The sequence below is a fragment of the Panthera pardus genome, unplaced genomic scaffold (assembly GCF_024362965.1).
Source record: "Panthera pardus isolate Hobbes unplaced genomic scaffold, ASM2436296v1 HiC_scaffold_11, whole genome shotgun sequence".
In the NCBI taxonomy this organism is placed as follows: Eukaryota; Metazoa; Chordata; class Mammalia; order Carnivora; family Felidae; genus Panthera; species Panthera pardus.
In genome coordinates this window covers 79,126,943-79,146,585 of record NW_026526666.1, presented here as the reverse complement: position 1 = coordinate 79,146,585, position 19,643 = coordinate 79,126,943, and the positions used below count along the sequence as shown (strand labels likewise).

At 34.9% G+C, this 19,643-nt stretch overlaps 1 protein-coding gene across 3 annotated transcripts in view; it reads left to right on the top strand.

The window, feature by feature from the left end:
• Positions 1–19,643, top strand: part of LOC109255442 (protein argonaute-3) — a 114,207-nt gene that overhangs the window by 27,774 nt on the left and 66,790 nt on the right. For 2 of the 3 annotated variants that reach the window (XM_019430131.2, XM_019430130.2), the window contains exons 3-5: positions 8,658–8,778; positions 13,020–13,228; positions 14,052–14,188. In XM_019430131.2, the coding sequence (XP_019285676.1) occupies positions 8,658–8,778; positions 13,020–13,228; positions 14,052–14,188 (467 nt within the window). Of the gene's footprint in view, positions 1–1,867; positions 1,933–8,657; positions 8,779–13,019; positions 13,229–14,051; positions 14,189–19,643 lie in introns of all 3 variants that reach the window. The other variant, XM_019430132.2, reaches the window with a different exon arrangement.

Genomic DNA, 19,643 nt, shown 5'->3' with positions numbered 1-19,643 from the left:
TTTGAAAATTTGAGATTAATACACCAAAAATCTGATTGAATATATGCCATACACTTGAACTGAAATAAGTTGCAGCATGCTGAAGTGAATGAATGAGAATTCCAATGTTGATTCTTTTCTTTTTAATTGAAGTGTAGTTGACATACAAAGTTATATTAGTTTTAGGTATATACAACATAGTGATTTGACAACTCTATACATTATGCTGTACTCATCACTGTACTCATAAAAGTGTAATTATCATCTGCTACCATACAACATTATTACAATATACTGTTAACTCTTATATGTTGCAGAAGTCCTATTATTCTCTTAGGGTTCCTGGTGTGCCATATGTTATATCCGATCATATGACATGGGATAAGTGACAATAATAGTGTCGATTCATATTCATGAATGTTTAGAAATCTTAATTTCTAATTATTAGATGAAAATTAAATGGTTTTTTTTTCACACATACTCCAGCATACCCCCTAGTACCTCTGATACCTACTTTTCTAGATTAGAGGTAGTGTTTTCTAAGACTTAACTGCCAGCAGTGGCAGTGGTGATGAAAGGGAGAGCTTAGATGTAACATTTGGAAGAAAAATGAGTAATTTCGGTGTAGAGGGAAAGGGAAAAGAGATTTAGGTGTGGAGGGAAAGACCTCATAGTTCCTAGCTTGTGCAATAATGATAGCCTTCACAGAAATACAGGTGGTGAAAGGACCAAGTTTTTTATTTCTGTTTTGGATATTTGGAGGTAGAATTGCATAAGAAACATGAAAATAGAGAAGTTCAATAGATAATTGGAAATAAGTGTCTAGAGTTCAAGAAATCAAGATAGAGATTGAGATTTGAGAAGTGTCAGCATATAGGTGATAGCTAAAAGCTAGAGGCGGGGAAGAAGCTAGGGAAAGTATGCAGAGTCAAGATTGAGAATGGGTTTCTGGGGATTCTGTTGTTTAACGTTTACCAGTGAAGACACTTAGATTGGAAAGATAAGAGAACCAGGACAAAGTATAAGCTTTTTCAGAGAAGCCAGGATTGTAATAGCTGAAAAGAGATCATGTCTTTTAAGAAGTCATTGGTGGCCTGAGGGAGAAGTGTTCTAGAATAGAGTTGTTAGTGTAAGCCAGCTTGAGTTAAAAAAATGATTGCTCAATCTAAGGTAATCTATCAGTTATCTGTGAATTCTAGAAATTTACTCCACTGGTTTAGCTAGTGTGGTTACATAATACTATGAAAGAATTCACACCCATGGGAAATTATTAGGAAGATAGTTTATAGTAAAATGCTCTGGTGTACTACAAATTTTATATTATAAAATATTAAAAATTTGATCTAAAGTATAACCCCTTCTCTACTCTCTATTTTTAAACTTTATTGTGATGCAAAAGTGTTCATTTGGCTACCTTCTGTCTTACTTACTGAGAAGTTATGAAGATAAATTCAAGGCTGGAAGGATATAAGGAGAGACTGCCAGCTTGTTTTAGTTGTGTTTTATAAGTAAGCGTCTGGGTGATTTTATCTTCTTGTTATACCTTAGCAATCTTCCTTCTTTTTCTCTATACTATAGTGACAGATTAATTTATTGTAGCTGTGAATACTAAACTAATGTGAAGAGTCACTTTTGGGGGGAAAATATTATTTCATGGTTTCTCTTATAGACTAGAATAATATTTCCCATCCTACCTTTTGGGAGCAGAGAATAAGAGGTACCTAGAAAAGAGATGAAGGTGGGTCTCTATGAGCATATAGTAACAATTAACAAAAATAATTTCTTCTCTTTTTTACATTAAAATTTCCCTCTCCTACCATTTTTCTGCTGTATGAGTCAGGTGGTAAAGTGGAACTTACTGAAACCAATATTAAATTTTACTTTACAGTCTGTGCACCAGAGCATGATGGAATCAAAAGACTTGGTACCAGAATGTAGGAAGTGGTGGTTGAGGTAAGAGTGGGAAAGGTAGGCTGTAGCCCTTTGTAAGACCAATATACTCAGGTAGGTTCCATTTTTGTAGTGATCACCAGATATTCTTAAGGAGTTTTAAATTCTATCCTGAGGTTCTACAAAAATGTATCATATTATACTATACAAGAATTCTTTCCTTCTCAGACTAAGGTTATTAGTAAAAGGAAGCCACTAAAGATTGGTTAGAAGTTCTTCTCTCCCTTTTCTCAGATTTTCTTTCCCAAATTGCTTTCCTAAATATTGCTTTAGAAGTTAAACTATTTTGTGTGTCTTGGTTATTGTAGACTTACTACGATTTACTCTTTAAAATTTTTTTTTTCTTTATGTTTATTTATTTTTGAGAGAGAGCGAGCGAGCAAGTAGGGGAGGGGCAGAGAGAGAGGGAGACATAGAATCTGAAGCAGGCTCCAGGCTTTGAGCTGTTAGCACATAGCCTGACACGGAGCTCGAACTCAGAAACTGCGAGATCATGACCTGACACTTAACTGACTGAGCCACCCAGGTGCCCCTCCTTTTTTAAATTTTTAAAAATTTTAAATAAAATAATTATTTTTATACTACAATTTACTCTTAAATGTTGCTCTAAAATTTCTACATTTGAACAAAAGATCAAAGGAATTCTCCTCATTGTTATAATAAAAGACAACCTCACATTAAGACAAAAACAGCTCCACAACTATGATATAGAGAAAATTCAGTTCACAGTTTATGTTAATTACCAGAATTCATTTTTTGTATTAATGCATTGTGATGCATCTGTTTGTTGTTTGGAAGACTTCAGTATTTCAACATAGTTTTGAAGTATATTTATGAGATAATTATGCTTAAATTTTTAAATAAAAATAGAATATGTATTTGCTTTTTCCCTCCAAAAGTGCTTACACTGATATCCCATATGGTCCCTGCAGCAGCCTGTAGACTATTAGCCCATTTTTACCGATGAAGGAACTAAAGTCAGAGAGGCCAGGTAACTTTCATAACAACTTAGTGGCAAAGTGGGACTAAAAACTTATTTCTCCTCCAGTGCTTATGTTACCACGTGTTGCAAAGGTTTCTCATATTGGCAGTTTCCCAGTTCAGACTTTCTTCACAATACAGTGAGCAGCTTTGCTGCTATAGCTGAATAGATGACTAGATAAAGCACTATTTTAGAGTTTTTTCTTCAATTCCACAGCCTCTGTGATGAACATTCTTTTTTTTTTTTTTTCTTAAGGTTTATTATTTTTGGCAGAGAGAGAGAGCACCACGCAAGCAGGGGAGGGACAGAGAGAGAGACAGAGACAGAGGATCTGAAGTGGGCTCTGCGCTGACAGCAGAGAGCCCGATGCAGGGCTTGAATTAATGAACCAGGAGATCATGACCGGAGTTGAAGTCAGACGCTTAACTGAGCCACCCAGGTGCCCTGCCTGATGAACAGTCTAAAATACATTATCCTTTGCCATAGTATCTTTTGAGATAAGAAGTAAAATTTTGCAGTTCCTTGATTTGTCGTTTTGTTAGTTTGCATACTAAAGTTTAATTAAAACTCTAAAGTGGTGCTTGGATGGCTCAGTCAGTTAAGTGTCTGACTCTTGATTTTGGCTCAGGTCATGCATGATCTTATGGTTCGTGGGTTTGAGCCCTGTATCGGCCTCTGCGCTGACAGTGCAGAGCCTGCTTGAGATTCTCTCCATACGCCCCGTCTCAAAATAAATAAATAACCTTAAAAAAAAAACAAAAACAACCTCTCAGTTATATCATGTTAGTGAGAGATGAAAGAGACATAATGATAAATGATGGTCCTTATAAAAGCTGATTCCCTTTGAAATATAGGTTTTAGTAATTATGAACTTAAAAGTTTAATGTCAGAATTGCCCAGTGTATATGGAATTCTAACACCATTCTTCTAAGGCTTTGAGAGCTTAAATTCAAATCAGTGTTTAGTGTAATTATTCATAAAGAAGTTTTTATATCTGATGCCATGGGAAAATCTGCAGTGTTTCATTATTTGATATTCTCCTAATTAAATTTTACGGTTAGAGTAGATTACAGACATTCATTTCAGTCTTCTGGTTGGTGTGTTCTAGTTGGTATCTTCATTGACATAACTGCTCCTCGAACTGTTCTAGCAAAGATGAACCCAGGTACTTTATAAGATAGTGTAATCTACTTGTGAATAGTTCTGGTGGTTAGGAAATGTGGGAAATTTTGTTCCAAAGTCTAGCATCTTATATCTTTCCAACTGTTTGTCCTAGTTCTATCCTTTCAAACAAGATAGATTTTCTACTTAGTTTATCACATGACAGTCCATCAAAATAGCCAAAGGTTTCTATAATTTCCTTTGAGTCTTTCCTATTCTGGACTTGAGGTCCGTAGTTTGATTTATTTATACTCATGTTACATGAGGTTCTATCAGGATTACCTTCTTCTGGTTATATTTCATTTTTTTTAGGGTCTTAAATTTTTCCAAATTGAACAGAGTACTTCAGAATGTGAAGTGACCTATATAATATGTGATGGAATGGTTACTTGCTTTATAATGGGATACTTAAATATATGCAACCTAATTTCCTTAATTTTGAGGAAGCTCTATCCCACTATTAGCTCATTCTGGACATAGAGTCATCTAAAGTCCCTTTCCACAAAAGCAACGAGTAAGTTCACATCCTCTAATCTGTTCTTATTGCATTTGAGCTTTTTAAACGTAAATGTTTAGATTTTACAATTGCCCCTGTTATGTTTCATCTTCATTGTGTTCATTGTTTTAGTTTTTTAGTGAATTTTAACATGCTAATTTGTTTTTAGCATACTAGTTGTGTCTCCCAAGTGTGTATAATTTGAGGGTTTCTTAACAGGTATTTTATTATTACTTACTATATGTAGGGCACTGGATACATTTCTTTTATTATGGTATCGATAGTTTTTTTTTGAAGGGGGTGCACTTTAGAAGTTTATTCTGGTTAAAAGTTTCCATGAATGTCCTAGTTAACTTAGAAAAAGAAAAGGAACTTGCCTTGCCCCATGTTACAGCATAATAAAACACTTCAGTAATTGTGAAAACATAATGATACTGGTTTAAGAACAAATAGACTACTGGGGCAATATAGAGAACTCAGAGCCAGATTCATTTATTTGTTGAGAACTTATTGAGATAATAAGTTCTTAATAATAAATAAAAAAAATTTTTTTAAGTTTATTTATTTTGAGGCAGAGAGAGAGTGCCAGTGCATAAGCAGCGGTGGGGAGGGGGGACAGAGAGACAGAATCCCAAGCAGGCTCTGCTTCATCAGTGCAGAGCCCAAGGCAGGGCTCAAACTCACAAACTGTGAGATCATGACCAGAGCCAAGATCAAGAGTCAGATGCTTAACTGACTACACCACCCAGACGCCACCCCCAAAATGGCATTTTTATTTGATTGTGTATGTATAGACATAAATAGATGGTATGGGACAACTGGCTTACTATATGGAGAAAAATAAGACTCCTTATATAACACTGTTTATAAAGAAAAACCTCAGATGGATTAATGACCAAGATAATGTAGATAAAACTATAACATTAATAAAACTATAACATTAATAAAACATAATGCATCTTTGTGCCTTAGTATTAGGAAAGTATTTAAAACATCAAAAGCATGAAACCATAAGGTGAAAAATGATTCATTTGTTGATACAACATTAAGGATTTCAGTTCATAGACATAGACATTGTCAACAGGCATACAGCATTTGGAAGAAGATATTTGCAATGACTAAACCTGTTAATGAATCAATATCTGGAATATCGAAGAAACTCCTTCAATTCAACAAGAAGGCTGGGGCCATAAATGAAAAATGAGCAAAGGAAACAAACAGGAAATTCATAAAAGAAGAAACACAAATGCATGAAGGGATGCTCAAATTCATTAGTAATAGGAGAAATCTCAATTAAAACCATTTAGTTTGGGGCCCCTTGGTGGCTCAGTTGGTTAAGCGTCGACCTCAGCTCAGGTCGTGATCTCACGGTTCATGAGTTCAAGCCCTGCATTGGATTCTCTGCTTCTGATACTCTCTATCCCTCACTCTGCCCCTTCCCCACCTGTGTAGTCTCACTCTCTCAAAAATAAACATAAAAAAAATAAATAAAACCTTTTAGTTTTACCTGCTAGTCTAGCAAAAATTAGAAAGCATAACTATATAACGCCAAATCTTGTCTGGGATATAGGGAAATGGGAACCTCCAGGAATGTAGGTTGTGGAGCCACTCTGGAGAGCAATTTGACAGTTCGTTTAGTTGATAAAATTCACTTGGACCTAACAGTTTTGTTCCTGAGTGTATAACCAGAGATTAATTCTCACTTAAGCTATAAAGGGACATAGTAAGAGATATTGCATTGCTTAGATCATATTTGGTGGCTGCAGTTAAAGTCTGCATCATTGGGTGACAACATATGAAGTATTTTGCATCAATCAGAAACAATGAACTAAGTGTCCCACAGCAATATAAATACATTTTATTATTATTATTTTAATGTTTATTTTTGAGAGAGAGAAACAGAGAGAGCACAAGAGGGGCAGAAAGGAGAGGGAGACACAGAATCGGAAGCATGCTCCAGGCTCTAAGCTATCAGCACAGAGCCTGACTTGGGGCTCAAACTCACAAACCGTGACATCATGACTTGAGCCGAAATCGGACACTTAACCAACTGAGCCACCCAGGCGCCCCAATATAAATACATTTTAAAAACCTAGTGCCAGAGAATAAAGAAGGGAATATATACAAATAGAAGGATGTTCAAACACATTAGGAGAAAATAATTTATGAAGGGGACAGGTGCTTAGGAAATGGAGGTGGAAGGAAAGAAGAGATGTCTTACATAGATGAATAATGCTATGAATTGAGGAGTATGATTTTTTTTTTAATGTTTATTTATTTTTGAGACAGAGAGAGACAGAGCATGAACGGTGGAGGATCAGAGAGAGAGGGAGACACAGAATCTGAAGCAGGCTCCAGGCTCTGAGCGGTCAGCACAGAGCCCGAAGCGGGGCTCGAGCTCACGGACCGTGAGATCATGAGCTGAGCCTAAGTCGGACGCTCAACCGACTGAGCCACCCAGGCGCCCCTGAGGAGTATGATTAACATAACCTTTCATACCTAGGAAATAAAAATGGAGTTTAGGGACTTGTTTGGCAGTGATATGTAAGTTGTGTTTGAGAAGAAAAAATAAAAGGCATAAAAACCAAGAGACTTAAAATAATCCAGGTACTGGGACATGAGGTTGTAATTTAGAATGGTGATAATTGGAAATGAACAGAACATCCTTAAGATGTTTTGTCACAGCTATTTTAATCTCCACCATTTTGATCCTGAGAGTGCTTAGATTGGGTTGCTAGGATTTGGTAAGCTTAAAATTATACCAGTTTATTGTTGAGTAAAAATTTGACAAAATAGTCAAAACATTCTTAAATATTAGATCTGTATAGTTTCACCTAAGAAACTGGACTTGATGATGATGGCTGCAAAAGAAAATCTTAAATGGCAGAAAATCTTTGAAATTTGTTTTCTATATAAAAACTGATCAGTGAAACAATCGCTCTAGAAGAATTTGCTCTTCTAGAATTTGCTCTAGAAGAGGCTTGGTCTTGATTTAAATAGTTTCAGCAAATTTACTCTAGAAGAGTAAAATTTTTTTTACTCTAGAAGAGGCTTGGTCTTGATTTAAATGGTTTCAGCAAGATGAAATTGAAGAAGGGAAAAATGGAAATTTTGAGCATGTGGAAAATTGCTCTAGGTATCAGGTCAGCTTACTGTGTACCAGAAAACGCCTTTTTCTCTCCTTTCTCTCCTACCTACCCATACGCTAGAATTCAATATTTTTCTTTCCCATTTATTACATTTTTAAGTGTGTTGTAAGTTTTACCAGTAATATGTAAGTATATTCTCATCATAATACATTTAGATTAAGCAAAATAAAACAATCATTCTTCACTTCTCTCTTCAGAGGTAACCACTGTTATCTATTTGGTACATATCCTTCTAGATATCTTTCTACTGCTTTTACAAATAATGTGTGCACAAAAATAAACGTTGATTTGTGGATATTTAGTATTATTCTCACTATAGTCCATTTTTTTTAAATGTGAAAGTCTTGAATATCTTTCCATGTAAGTATATATAGGATAAAAATGTTTGCTAGGTAAAAACAGGCTTCAGTATATTCTTACTGGCTAGATAATGTAAGGATGATTTGGGGAGTTGAAAGGATTGAGGGGAGTATATGTGTGTTCTCAAAAATCTCACAGTCTAGTAGAAGTGAAGCATATAATAATTATAATGCATTGGAGTAAATGTTCTAATAGATATATGTATTAAGGTGGTATTTGAGCACAGAGGGAAGAGCATCACTCTATTGATAGAGAAATGAATGTGTCAGGTAGTACTCAGAAATGGTAAAAGGGTTTTAGGATCATTTTCTGGGGATAATATTTTACAGGTCTACTGTGGCCCAGAACGATTTAAGTAATTCACTAGATTCATTTCTCTGTCTTTTGTGAAATTTGTATCACTTGCCAGAAATTATTCTTTCTGGTGTCCTAAGGTATGGTCCTGAAAGTAGTATCTTTATCATGTATGATTGTCTTTTAGAATTTTGGCAGCTTTAAATAGTTCAGGAATTACTTTAGTTAAATGCTTGTATTTCATCATGCAGAGGATTATGTGAATCTATTTTTTTCCTTTTTTTAGAGAGGTGGTTGACTCAATGGTTCAACATTTTAAAGTGACTATATTTGGGGATCGTAGACCAGTTTATGATGGAAAAAGAAGTCTGTACACAGCCAATCCACTTCCTGTGGCAACTACTGGGGTAAGATGCAGTTCTTTATTGGAAAGTTATACTTTGGTGATGTCTCCCTTTTAAATGCACTTACTACATTTTATTATAGTCCATAGATACATAAGAGTGTATCATTTATCTTTTTTAACTTTTTATTTTGAAATAATTTAAAACATATAGAAAAGTTGCAACAATCATTCAAAGAACTCATATAGACCCTTTACCCAGATTCACCAATGTTCCCTTTTTTCCCCCCAGATTATCTCCACAGGCACATTATTATTTTTTTAAGTTTACTTATTTATTTTGAGAGAAAGAGAGCATAAGTGAGTGGGAGGGGGCAAAGAGAGAATCCCAAGCAAGCCCAGTGCAGGGCTCAAACCCACAAACTGTGAGATCATGACCTGAGCTGAAACCAAGAGATGGATGCTCAATTGACTGAGCCCCCCAAGGGCCCCTCACCAGTGTTCTTTAACATTTGCCACATTTGTCTTATCATTGTCTTTTTTTTTTTTACTCTCTTTATATCTATACTTATTTAGAGAGAGAGAGACACATACGTACTTTTTTTCCTGAACCATCTCAACAGTAGGTTGCATGTATCACACCCTTTAATATGTATTTCCTAAGAACAAGGATAAAAATTAAAGTACAGTTATCTACTTCACTGAATTTTTCATCTGTATGATACTTTGGTCTAATCAACAACCCATATTCTTCCAGTGATGACTTTTAGCATTTTTTTTTCCTCTGGTACAGAATTCAGTCCAGGTTTGTGATTGTATTTAGATACCATGTCTTTTTAGTCTTCATTATTCTAGAACAATTCCCCAGCATTTTTGTTTTCCTTTCATGAAATTAACATTGTGGAAGATTACAGGCAAGTTATTTTGTAGAGTGTCTCTCAGTCTATGTTTGTTTGGTGTTTCCTCTTGATTAGATTCTGATTTCGCATTTTTGGCAAGAATAATTACACAAATGTTCTTTCTTATCAGTGGATCATATCAGGATACATTTATATGTGTTTGTTCCATTAATGATGGTACTAAGTTGATCACTTGATTAAGTTGGTATCTGCCAGGTTTCTCCTGTCAAGTTTTTTTTTTTTTCTCTTTAACTCTTGTGGGGAGATTTTATTTTTAATTGTGGTAAAATACACATAACATAAAATTTACCAGCTGAGGGCTCCTGGGTGGCTTAGTTGGTTAAGTGACTTCATTCAGCTCAGGTCATGGTCTCATGGTTCATGAGTTCGAGGCCCACATTGGGCTTGCTGCTGTCAGTGAAGACCCTGCTTTGGATCCTTTGTCTCATCTCCCTCTCTCTCTCTGTTCTTCCCTTGCTCATTCATTCTCTCAAAAAAAAAAAGAAAAAGAAAAAAAGAAAATTTACCTTCTGAGCCATTTTTTAGGTCAGTTTAGTGGCATGAAGTACATTCTCAGCCATCACCACCATCTATCTCCATAACTCTTTTTATCTTGTAAAACTGAAATTCTGTACTCATGAAACACTACATCCCCATTCTTCCCTCCCCTCAGCCCCTAGCAACCACCATTCTACCTCTGTCTCTATGACTTTGACTACTCTCAGTGACTCATCTAAGTAGAATTATATGGTATTTGTCTTTTTGTGACTGACTTATTGCACTTGGCATTATGTCCTCAAGATTCATCCATGTTGTCACGTATGTCAGAATTTCCTTTTCAAGGCTGAATAATATTCCATTGTATGTATATACCACATTTTGTTTATCCGTTCATCCATTGATGAGTACCTTTTGGCTATTGCAAACAATGCTGCTGTGAACACAGTTGTACAAATATCTGTTCCGGTTCCCGCTTTCAGTTCTTTTGTGTATAAGTGATAATTCTGGGGTGCCTGGGTGGCTCAGTCGGTAAGTGGTAATTCTATTTTTAATATTTTGAGAAATCACCTTACTGTTTACTACAGTGACTGCACCATTTTACATTCCCACTAACAGTGCATAAGGGTTCCAAATTCTCCACACCCTTGCCAACACTTGTTTTCTGTTTTGTTTTGTTTTTTTGATAGTAGCCATCTTAACGGTTATGAGATTATATCTCATTGTGGTTTTGATTTGCATTTCCCTAATGATTAGTGAGTTGAGAATCTTTTCATGAGCTCTTAGAAGCTCATTTGTATATCTTCATCATTTGCCCATTTTTTAAATTGCGTTTGGTTTTTGTTGTTGAGTTTTAGGGATTCTGTATATATTCTTATCAGATACATGATTTGCAAATATTTTCTCACATTTTGTAGATTGCCTTTTCACTTTGTTGATTGTGTCTTCTGATGCACAGAAGTTTATAATTTTGATATGGGAAATACTTTAAGGATCTTGTTTCTCATTAGAGAAAGTATTTTTATTTTTTTGAGGGGTGGGGGAGCTGTGTGAGTGGAGGAGGGGCAGAGAGAAACGAAGAGAGAGAATCATTTGGGGGGCAGGGAAAGGACAGGGAAAGAAAATCTTAAACAAGCTCCATGCCCAGCACAGAGCCCAATGCAGGGCTCAGTCTCAAAACTACGAGATCATGATCTGAGCGGACAAGAATCGGATACTTAACCGAATGGTCACCCAGACACCTCTCTCATTAGATTTTTAAGTAATTGATGATTTTTGCTTGGAAGGATTATTACTATGTAGTAATGGTGATTTTCTAATTCTGTCATTCCTTCAACATTTATTAGTTGATATTCGACTATAAGGGAGAGAATTTTCTTCTCCCTAATATATTTACCCTTATTTATTTCACTGTCCCAGTTTTCCTAGATTTGGCCATTGGGAGCCACTTTAAGCTAGTTCCTGTATCCCTTTGACATGACACACTTTTTTTTGAGTACTTCCTTATTTTCTGGCACAAGATGTTCCAGGCTAATCTTATGTTTTCCCTGCTATACCCATGCAAGTGGCCCTTTGTCAAAGGAACAGTGATTTCTTTTGGTTGGAGGATGCAACTTAGAAACTGAAATCTGGGTACTGAATGTATTCATTGCTGCTGGAGTGCAGGTATTTGTAAAATGGACAGATGGGACATAAAAATACACAAATAAAAGAGACAATATATCATAAATATTATATGTCATGTAATGGACTTAACACATGTATCCTACAAATACTATTTACTGTGCAATATACAATATATATATTGGAAATCATGAGTTCAGAGTGATTCTTCCAAGTTTCAGTCTGTTTCCCCCAGGATTCTTTCTTTACTCCCCATGTTGCTTATTTGTATCTTCCTTCTTTTTTGAACCTCAAAACATCACCACTTTTACTGATTTGTTCAATCCTACCGTATACATATAAAATCATATCTGAATTACTACACCATACCACTACAGAAAACAAACTTCCTCATAAGAGTTTAAGATTTTATTTTGTATGCAGTTCTTTCCCACGTGTACAGCCCCCAATATGTTCTGTGTTCAAGAGTTCATTGTATTTTTTCCCCCTTCTTTCAGTGTGGTTATGTTATTCATTTGAAACATATTTGGTTCCATTTGATTTTGTTTATATTTAGTTTTAATTTTTTCACTTCATTCTTCTTGATTTTGTTTTTAATTTTTAACTTATAAAACTTTATTTAAAAAAAAACACACACAAAAATGGGTACCTGGGTGGCTTGGTCAGTTAAGCCTCTGACTTCAGCTTAGGTCATGATCTCGAGCTTTGTGAGCTCGAGCCCCTGTCGGGCTGTGTGCTGACAGCTCAGAGCCTGGAGCCTGCTTTGGATTCTGTGTCTCACTCTCTCTCTGCCCCTCTCCCACTCACAGTCTGTCTCTCTCTCAAAAATAAATGAACATTAAAATAAATAAATAAAAACACAAAAAAACCCTTTATTTAATATGCTTCCAGAAGTCAAAACTGTACTGAGAAATATACTCAGAATTGTTCATTCCTCCTTTATTTCTTCTGGTCTGTTCCTTCCCATCCTTTGAAAGTAATCAATTTCTTTGTTTCTGATTGATGCTTCTTACATTGCTTTTTGCTGAAATAAGATATATGAATATTTTCCCATTTTCTCCTTCTTTCTCACACAAAACATGGCATACTATTTGTAATCTTCTCTACTTTGCTTTTTGTACTTAACAGCATAGCTTAGAAAGTATCTATTGATTTAGCATTGAGGTTGTTTTTTATATTTTCCCTGTTTTTTCTTAAATATTTTTATAACTTAAAACTTTTATAACCTAAAAATACTTGTACTTATCTTTTTCAATTTATCAATTGACTGTTTTCCCATCAACAGGTAGATTTAGATGTTACTTTACCTGGGGAAGGTGGAAAAGATCGACCTTTCAAGGTGTCGATTAAGTTTGTCTCTCGGGTGAGTTGGCACCTACTACATGAAGTACTGACAGGACGGACCTTGCCTGAGCCGCTGGAATTAGACAAGCCAATCAGTACTAATCCTGTCCATGCTGTTGATGTGGTGCTACGACATCTGCCCTCCATGAAGTGGGTGCTTCTGGCTTTTTTTCCTTTTTAGATTTTAAGTGTGTAGGCTTTTTTCCCCAAGAGTGAGTTGTGCAGGCTTCCTTTAATTAACCTTCACATGTTGTATATTTTGATTGCTTCATTTAGAGAATAGCATGCATACTAGTTCATTGACATGAGAAGTAAGTTACAGAAAAAACTCTGATTTTTGAAAGTAAATGCACATTGTTAACTTAGCTATTTTAATAGATACCTTTTAGAAAAATGTCTAACCCTTTGTCTTAGAAGCTGTAAATCTTGAATAACTGATATGTTTTCAGATATATTCCTATAGTTAAATCCCCTTGTTCTAAAGGTAATTTTGTTGTTTATACAATAATATCAATTTGTATTGAAATTGCTGTTCTCTTAATCATAATTCACACAAGTGTGTGTTTGTATTTGTGTGCCTGTATATATAGGATCAATAATGTGTCCTTTTAAAGAAAAATATGTCTTGCAAACACATTTGTAGAAATAGCATTTTCTAAGATTGGAACTGGTTTTTCTTTTCATCTGTTTCTAAGAAAATATTTTAAATAAAATTTGTTCTTACCCAAACTAACAGTTTTAGGAATAGAGAATTTCAGTGAAGGATGCTGACAGTTTTGGGTTTTTTTTGTTTCTCTTAGAATGGCTGCTTTTTGCTTTTCACAAATTTGGGGAATATTTATTTTCATATATTCCTAATGATAAGCATCGTTATGATAAATTAAGTTTGTGTGCTCTAGACTTAACCTCTTCTGCAAATTTAAATACCTATATGGGAAGGAAAGGACTGAACATGACATTTTAATTTTTGTAGATACACGCCTGTGGGGCGTTCCTTTTTCTCAGCTCCCGAAGGATATGACCACCCTCTGGGAGGGGGCAGGGAAGTATGGTTTGGATTCCATCAATCTGTTCGGCCTGCCATGTGGAAAATGATGCTTAATATTGATGGTAAGGGAACTAAAACCATATTCTGTATTGGGTAGTTGATTCCTGTATTGCGCACATGCTCCTGTGTGTGTGTGTGTTTGTGTGTGTGTGTGTGCACGCAGTTTAGATATAATTATATGTACTGGTGTCTTGAAGTAATATTTGGACGTATATTAAGACAAAGTGGAAAAACTTTTGTGTTACATTTTATTTAGAAAACCTTTCCACAGAAGTTGTCCTGGAATGCTACTAAGCGTGAAGTAAGCACATGAAAGCAAATATAGAAGCCTTGACATGATTATCTGAACAATCTCACTTTTGTCCATTTAATTCTTATTAATATTTCATTATGAAATACATGTTTTAAAGCAAGAGAAGTCTGTTGGTCATTTTGACCCCAGGTGTTATACCTACTGCTGATGCTTATAGTGGTACCAATTGCATTCTTATTTTTAGGTGTTTTCTATTAATGTTTTTGAGCATATTTAAAAGTAGGGAGAATAGTATGATAAACTACCGCCTATATGCAAACTGTCAAGAATTTTCTACCTTTACTCCTCAATTAAAGTATTTTTAAATCAGATCCCGGATAGCAAGTTTTTTTGTTTCTACTGCTTAAGTATGTACCTCTAAAAACGTGGGTGTTTCCTTACATAGTCATAATGCCATTATCATATGTAAGAAAATTTTAAGTAATCATTTGTAGCCTCTAATATTCTCTCCATAATCAGATTTCCTTGATCTCAAACATGTCTTTTTATAGTTACAGTCCTAATTAGGATCCAAACAAGATCCATGTATCATGTTTGGCTGATCTGCCTTTTTAATGTAGTAGTCCCATTTCCTCCCTCTTGTTTTGTTTTTTCTTTTTATGCCATTGACTTGTTAGAGAAACTCACTTGTCCTGAAGAATATTAAAAAATCCACATTTGTCTTCTGTTCTTGTGGTGTCATTGCCTTGTTTCTCTGTCCCCTATATTTCCTGAAAGTGAAGTTGGCCCTAGAAGTTTGATTCAATTCTGGTTCAGAATACTTCTATGTGCTTCATGTTATATCATATTAAGAGGCGCACAGTATCTAGTGGTTCCAGTTTTAGTGATGCTAAGATTGACCAGTAGGTTCAGATATCAGTAGGCCTCATCTCTCCATTGTAAATTTCCCAGTCAACTTTTCAATGACTAATATTTTATTTAATGATCATTGTTACCCAAATCATTTATTTCACTAGGGATTACCAACTGGTATTTTTTCTCATTCTTTTATTCCTTTTGAATTAGATGGAATTCTTATGTGAAAAATCACAATGTCCTATTGGTAATTTAGTAGTCATTGGTAGCTTTTTTGCTTTCTGGGACAGTAGGATATTTCAAGCTTATCTTATATTTTCTACCCTGTACCTGGAATCAGCCATTCCTTCAAGGATCCCTATGTCTCTTCAGATCACTATATAGTTTCTGCATTATTTTCAGCTGCATCTACCATTGTGGGGATATGTCATTGAGGAGGATATGTCACAGAAGTCCTCTTTCAGTGTATACTAGAGCTGTTTTTATTTGCCATTTCAGAACATCATTTCATGTATATGTAGATCTTTAGAATAGATTTCAGGACATAATGGGTCAAGGGCAAATGTGTTTGTAATTTTGGTCATTATTGCCGAATTGCCCTTTTTAGAGCTTCTAAATATTGTGCATTCGAGAATGAGACTACCTGTTTTGTTATGTCTTTGCCACTAGAGGTGTGAAACTCTAGATTCTATTAATTGCATTTGCAAGAAACAGTTTCCTTATCTACTTTTATTTTGCATTTGACCATCTTTTCATATGTGTAAGGGTCACCTTTTTTTTTTATTAGCTATTTATATCTTTTGCCTTTTTTCTTTCTGTTGGATTTTTGGTTTTCTCATTTACTGAGAGCTTTCTAAATTAAGGAGATTAACTACTTGTGTCACGAATTGTAGATATTATCCCTAATTATTTGTCTTTAACCTTTGGTACAGTCTTGTTTTTATTTTTTGCCATATAGAAATCTGTATTTGGTTGGGAGATGGTAAATACATACACACAAACACTTAAATGTATTAGTCATTTCTTTTATGACTTTTTAAATCCTATAGGGCTAGTCTCATTTTTCTCTTCAGGCTTTTCTAGGCTATCCTTACTTATTTTACCATGTAAACTTCAGGAACTTCTTACCTAGGTTCAATGGGTGTGGGAGGATGGGCTGTAATTTTTTTAAATGTTTTATTTTTATTTATTTTGAGAAAGAGAGCAAAAGCACAAGTGGGAGAGAGGGAGAGAGAGAATCTTAAGCAGGCTCCATGCTGTCAGTGTGGAGCTGGAAGTGTGGGGTCCAATCCCATGAACTGTGAGATCATGACCTGAGCCAAAATCAAGAGTTGGTCTCTCAACCAAGCTACCCAAGCACCCCAAGATGGACTATAATTTTTATTGAAATCTCATTACATTTAGAAATTGTTAGGACAAATTGGCATCTTTAAGATACTGAGTCTTTTCTGTCCAAGAAAATGCTATACCTTTCTATTGGTACAACATTAGTTTTCTTTTCTTCAGGAATGTTTTAAAGTTTACCTTACATGAAAGTTGCACATATCTTCTTGTTATTCCTAGATATTCCACCACCACCCCCCTTTTTGCTATTAAATGGGTTTTATAGATTCTAACTGGTTATTGTTTACATACATGAAGGCTTTTGACTTCTGTGTACTTTATGTCTGCCTTATTCCATTTATGTTTATAGTAGTTATTCAGGTGGTATTCTTGGCATTTCTAGTTATAATCGTTTCATCTACAGATAGTGATAGGTTTAACTATTCCTTTGGATTTTTATACTTCTAATTTTTGTCTTATCAAATTATATTGACTGATTAAACAGTGTTAAGGAGTAGTGACTAGCAGGCATCCTCTTTACCTTAGGAATGCTTCCAATGTTTCTGCATTAAGTATGATACATATATATGTATGTGTATGTATATGAGCATCTGATGATTCATATTTTATTAAGAACTTTTTAAAAAAAATGTTTTATTCTTGTTTTGAGAGACAGAGACAGACCATAAATGGGGGAGGGGCAGAGAGAGAGAGGAAGACACAGAATCCAAAGCAGGCTCTAGGCTCCAAGCTGTCAGCACAGAGCCTGATGTGGGGCTCAAACTCACAAACCGTGAGATCATGACTTGAGCCGAAGTCAGACACTTAACCGACTAAGCCATCCAAGGGCTCCTTATTAAGTACTTTTAATCAATAATAGATATTGAATTTTGTCAGATTCCTTTTCAACGTCTATGGAGCTGATAAGATATTTGTCTTTTTAACAAACATTGAACCAAACTTGTGTTTCTGGATTCTTTTAATGTGATACTGTATTCTGCTTGCTAATATTTTGCCTTTTTAATCAAAATGCAAAAGTAAGTTTGACCTGATCTGTAATCTTTTTTGTGTGTGATCTTTTTCAAGTTTTGGTATTAATCTTATATCTTATAAAGAATTTACAAGTTTTCTGTTTTCTAAAATGTACAACAGTTTTTAAATAGTACTAAACTTGTTAACTCTTTCAAGGTTTGATAGAATTCTCTTGTGAAGTCTGGTGTTGTGGTATGTTTTGTTTTCTTGATGCATAATAGCTCTTTGAAAATTCTTCCATTTGTTTTGTGAAAACTAGTTTTTTTAGGCTCAGTTTGTGGTTCAGTTTTGGTAGATTTTATCTTACCAGAAAATTATTTTACCTGTATTTGATATTTTATAGAAAGTTTTACAAAGTCATTTCTTATTTTTTGAAATTGTGTCTACTTCTGTGGTTTCCTCCCCTTTCTTATTTTATATATCTGTGTTTTGTCCATTTTACTCTTGATTAGGATGGAGTAGTTTAAACAACTGATTTCAGTGCCTCCCCAGACCCCCAGCAAAAGAGCTTTTGAATGTTTTTGTTTTTTTTTTTAAGCTCTCTGGCTTTCTGTTTTCTAACTCCTTAATTTCTGCTTTTAGCTTTATAAATGTTTTCCTCTACTTTTTTCAGTTACTTTAGTTGTTTTTCTAACTTTTTGAGCTATATTAGTAATTCATTTACTTTCATCTTTTCTTAATGATGAAAGTATTTAAAGTAATGAATTTTCTTCTGATCACTGTTTTAGCTACATTCCAAAGCCTCTAATATGTAGGATTTTTATTATTGTCTAGAAACACCACGAATTTCATTCATATTTTCATTATCCAAATACTACTTGAGATTTTTGAAATTTGCAGATTGAAGATCTTTTTATTTTCTGTTATCCATTATTTATTTTCCAATTTTCTGATTTTCTTGGGTTGTTAATCAGAGGATATGGAGTGTATTTCCCCTATTAGAATTTGTTGAGGTATGTTTTGTAGTCTGATACATAGTCAATTTTTGTGAACGTTTAATAGCTATTTGAAAATAGGTATATTTATTTATTATGATAGAGTTAAATGAATATCCATCTGTGCTTACCATTTTGATTAGGTTGTTTAGATCATTTCTTAGTCATTTTTGTTTAATTGTTCTCTAAGACTAGGGGAAATAACTTAAAATTTCTATTATTGTGTTTCTCTCCTCATATCTCCTGTGATTTCTGCTTTCTTAATGTTACTGCTACATTTTTAAGAGCACACACACACACACACACACACACACCCCTGTTCATTGTGAATTGTACCTTTTACATGATAAAGTGAATTTTTAAAAAAAAAATTTTTTTTAATGTCTATTTATTTTTGAGACAGAGAGAGAGCATGAACGGGGGAGGGTCAGAGAGAGGGAGACACAGAATCTGAAACAGGCTCCAGGCTCTGAGCTGTCAGCACAGAGCCTGACGCGGGGCTTGAACTCACAGACCGCGAGATCATGACCTGAGCCGAAGTCGGACGTTTAACCGACTGAGCCACCCAGGCGCCCCAAAGTGAATTTTTTTTTAACTTTGGGCCAAAAGTCTGCATTATCTAATGAAAGGATTATAATTTATGTGTGTGTGAACCTTATCCTATATGTTAACTTCTTTCCTGTCCTTTACCTTTTTTAATACTTTCTGAATCAGAGATGCATCTTGGTGATAGCATGGAATGGTTTTGCTTTATGGATCAGTCTAAAGCTTTTTTTTCTGTTAATAGATTAGTTGTCAGATAGATAGGAAGGACATACATGCTTGGTCTTAGTTATGTCAGATTATTTTATATTTTCTGATTATATATGTTTCTGAAACTTTAAGTGGTCTCTTTTCTTTTTTATTTTTTTTTAAAAAAAATTTTTTTTTTTCAACGTTTTTTATTTATTTTTGGGACAGAGAGAGACAGAGCATGAACGGGGGAGGGGCAGAGAGAGAGGGAGACACAGAATCAGAAACAGGCTCCAGGCTCCGAGCCATCAGCCCAGAGCCTGACGCGGGGCTCGAACTCACAGACCGCGAGATCGTGACCTGGCTGAAGTCGGACGCTTAACCGAC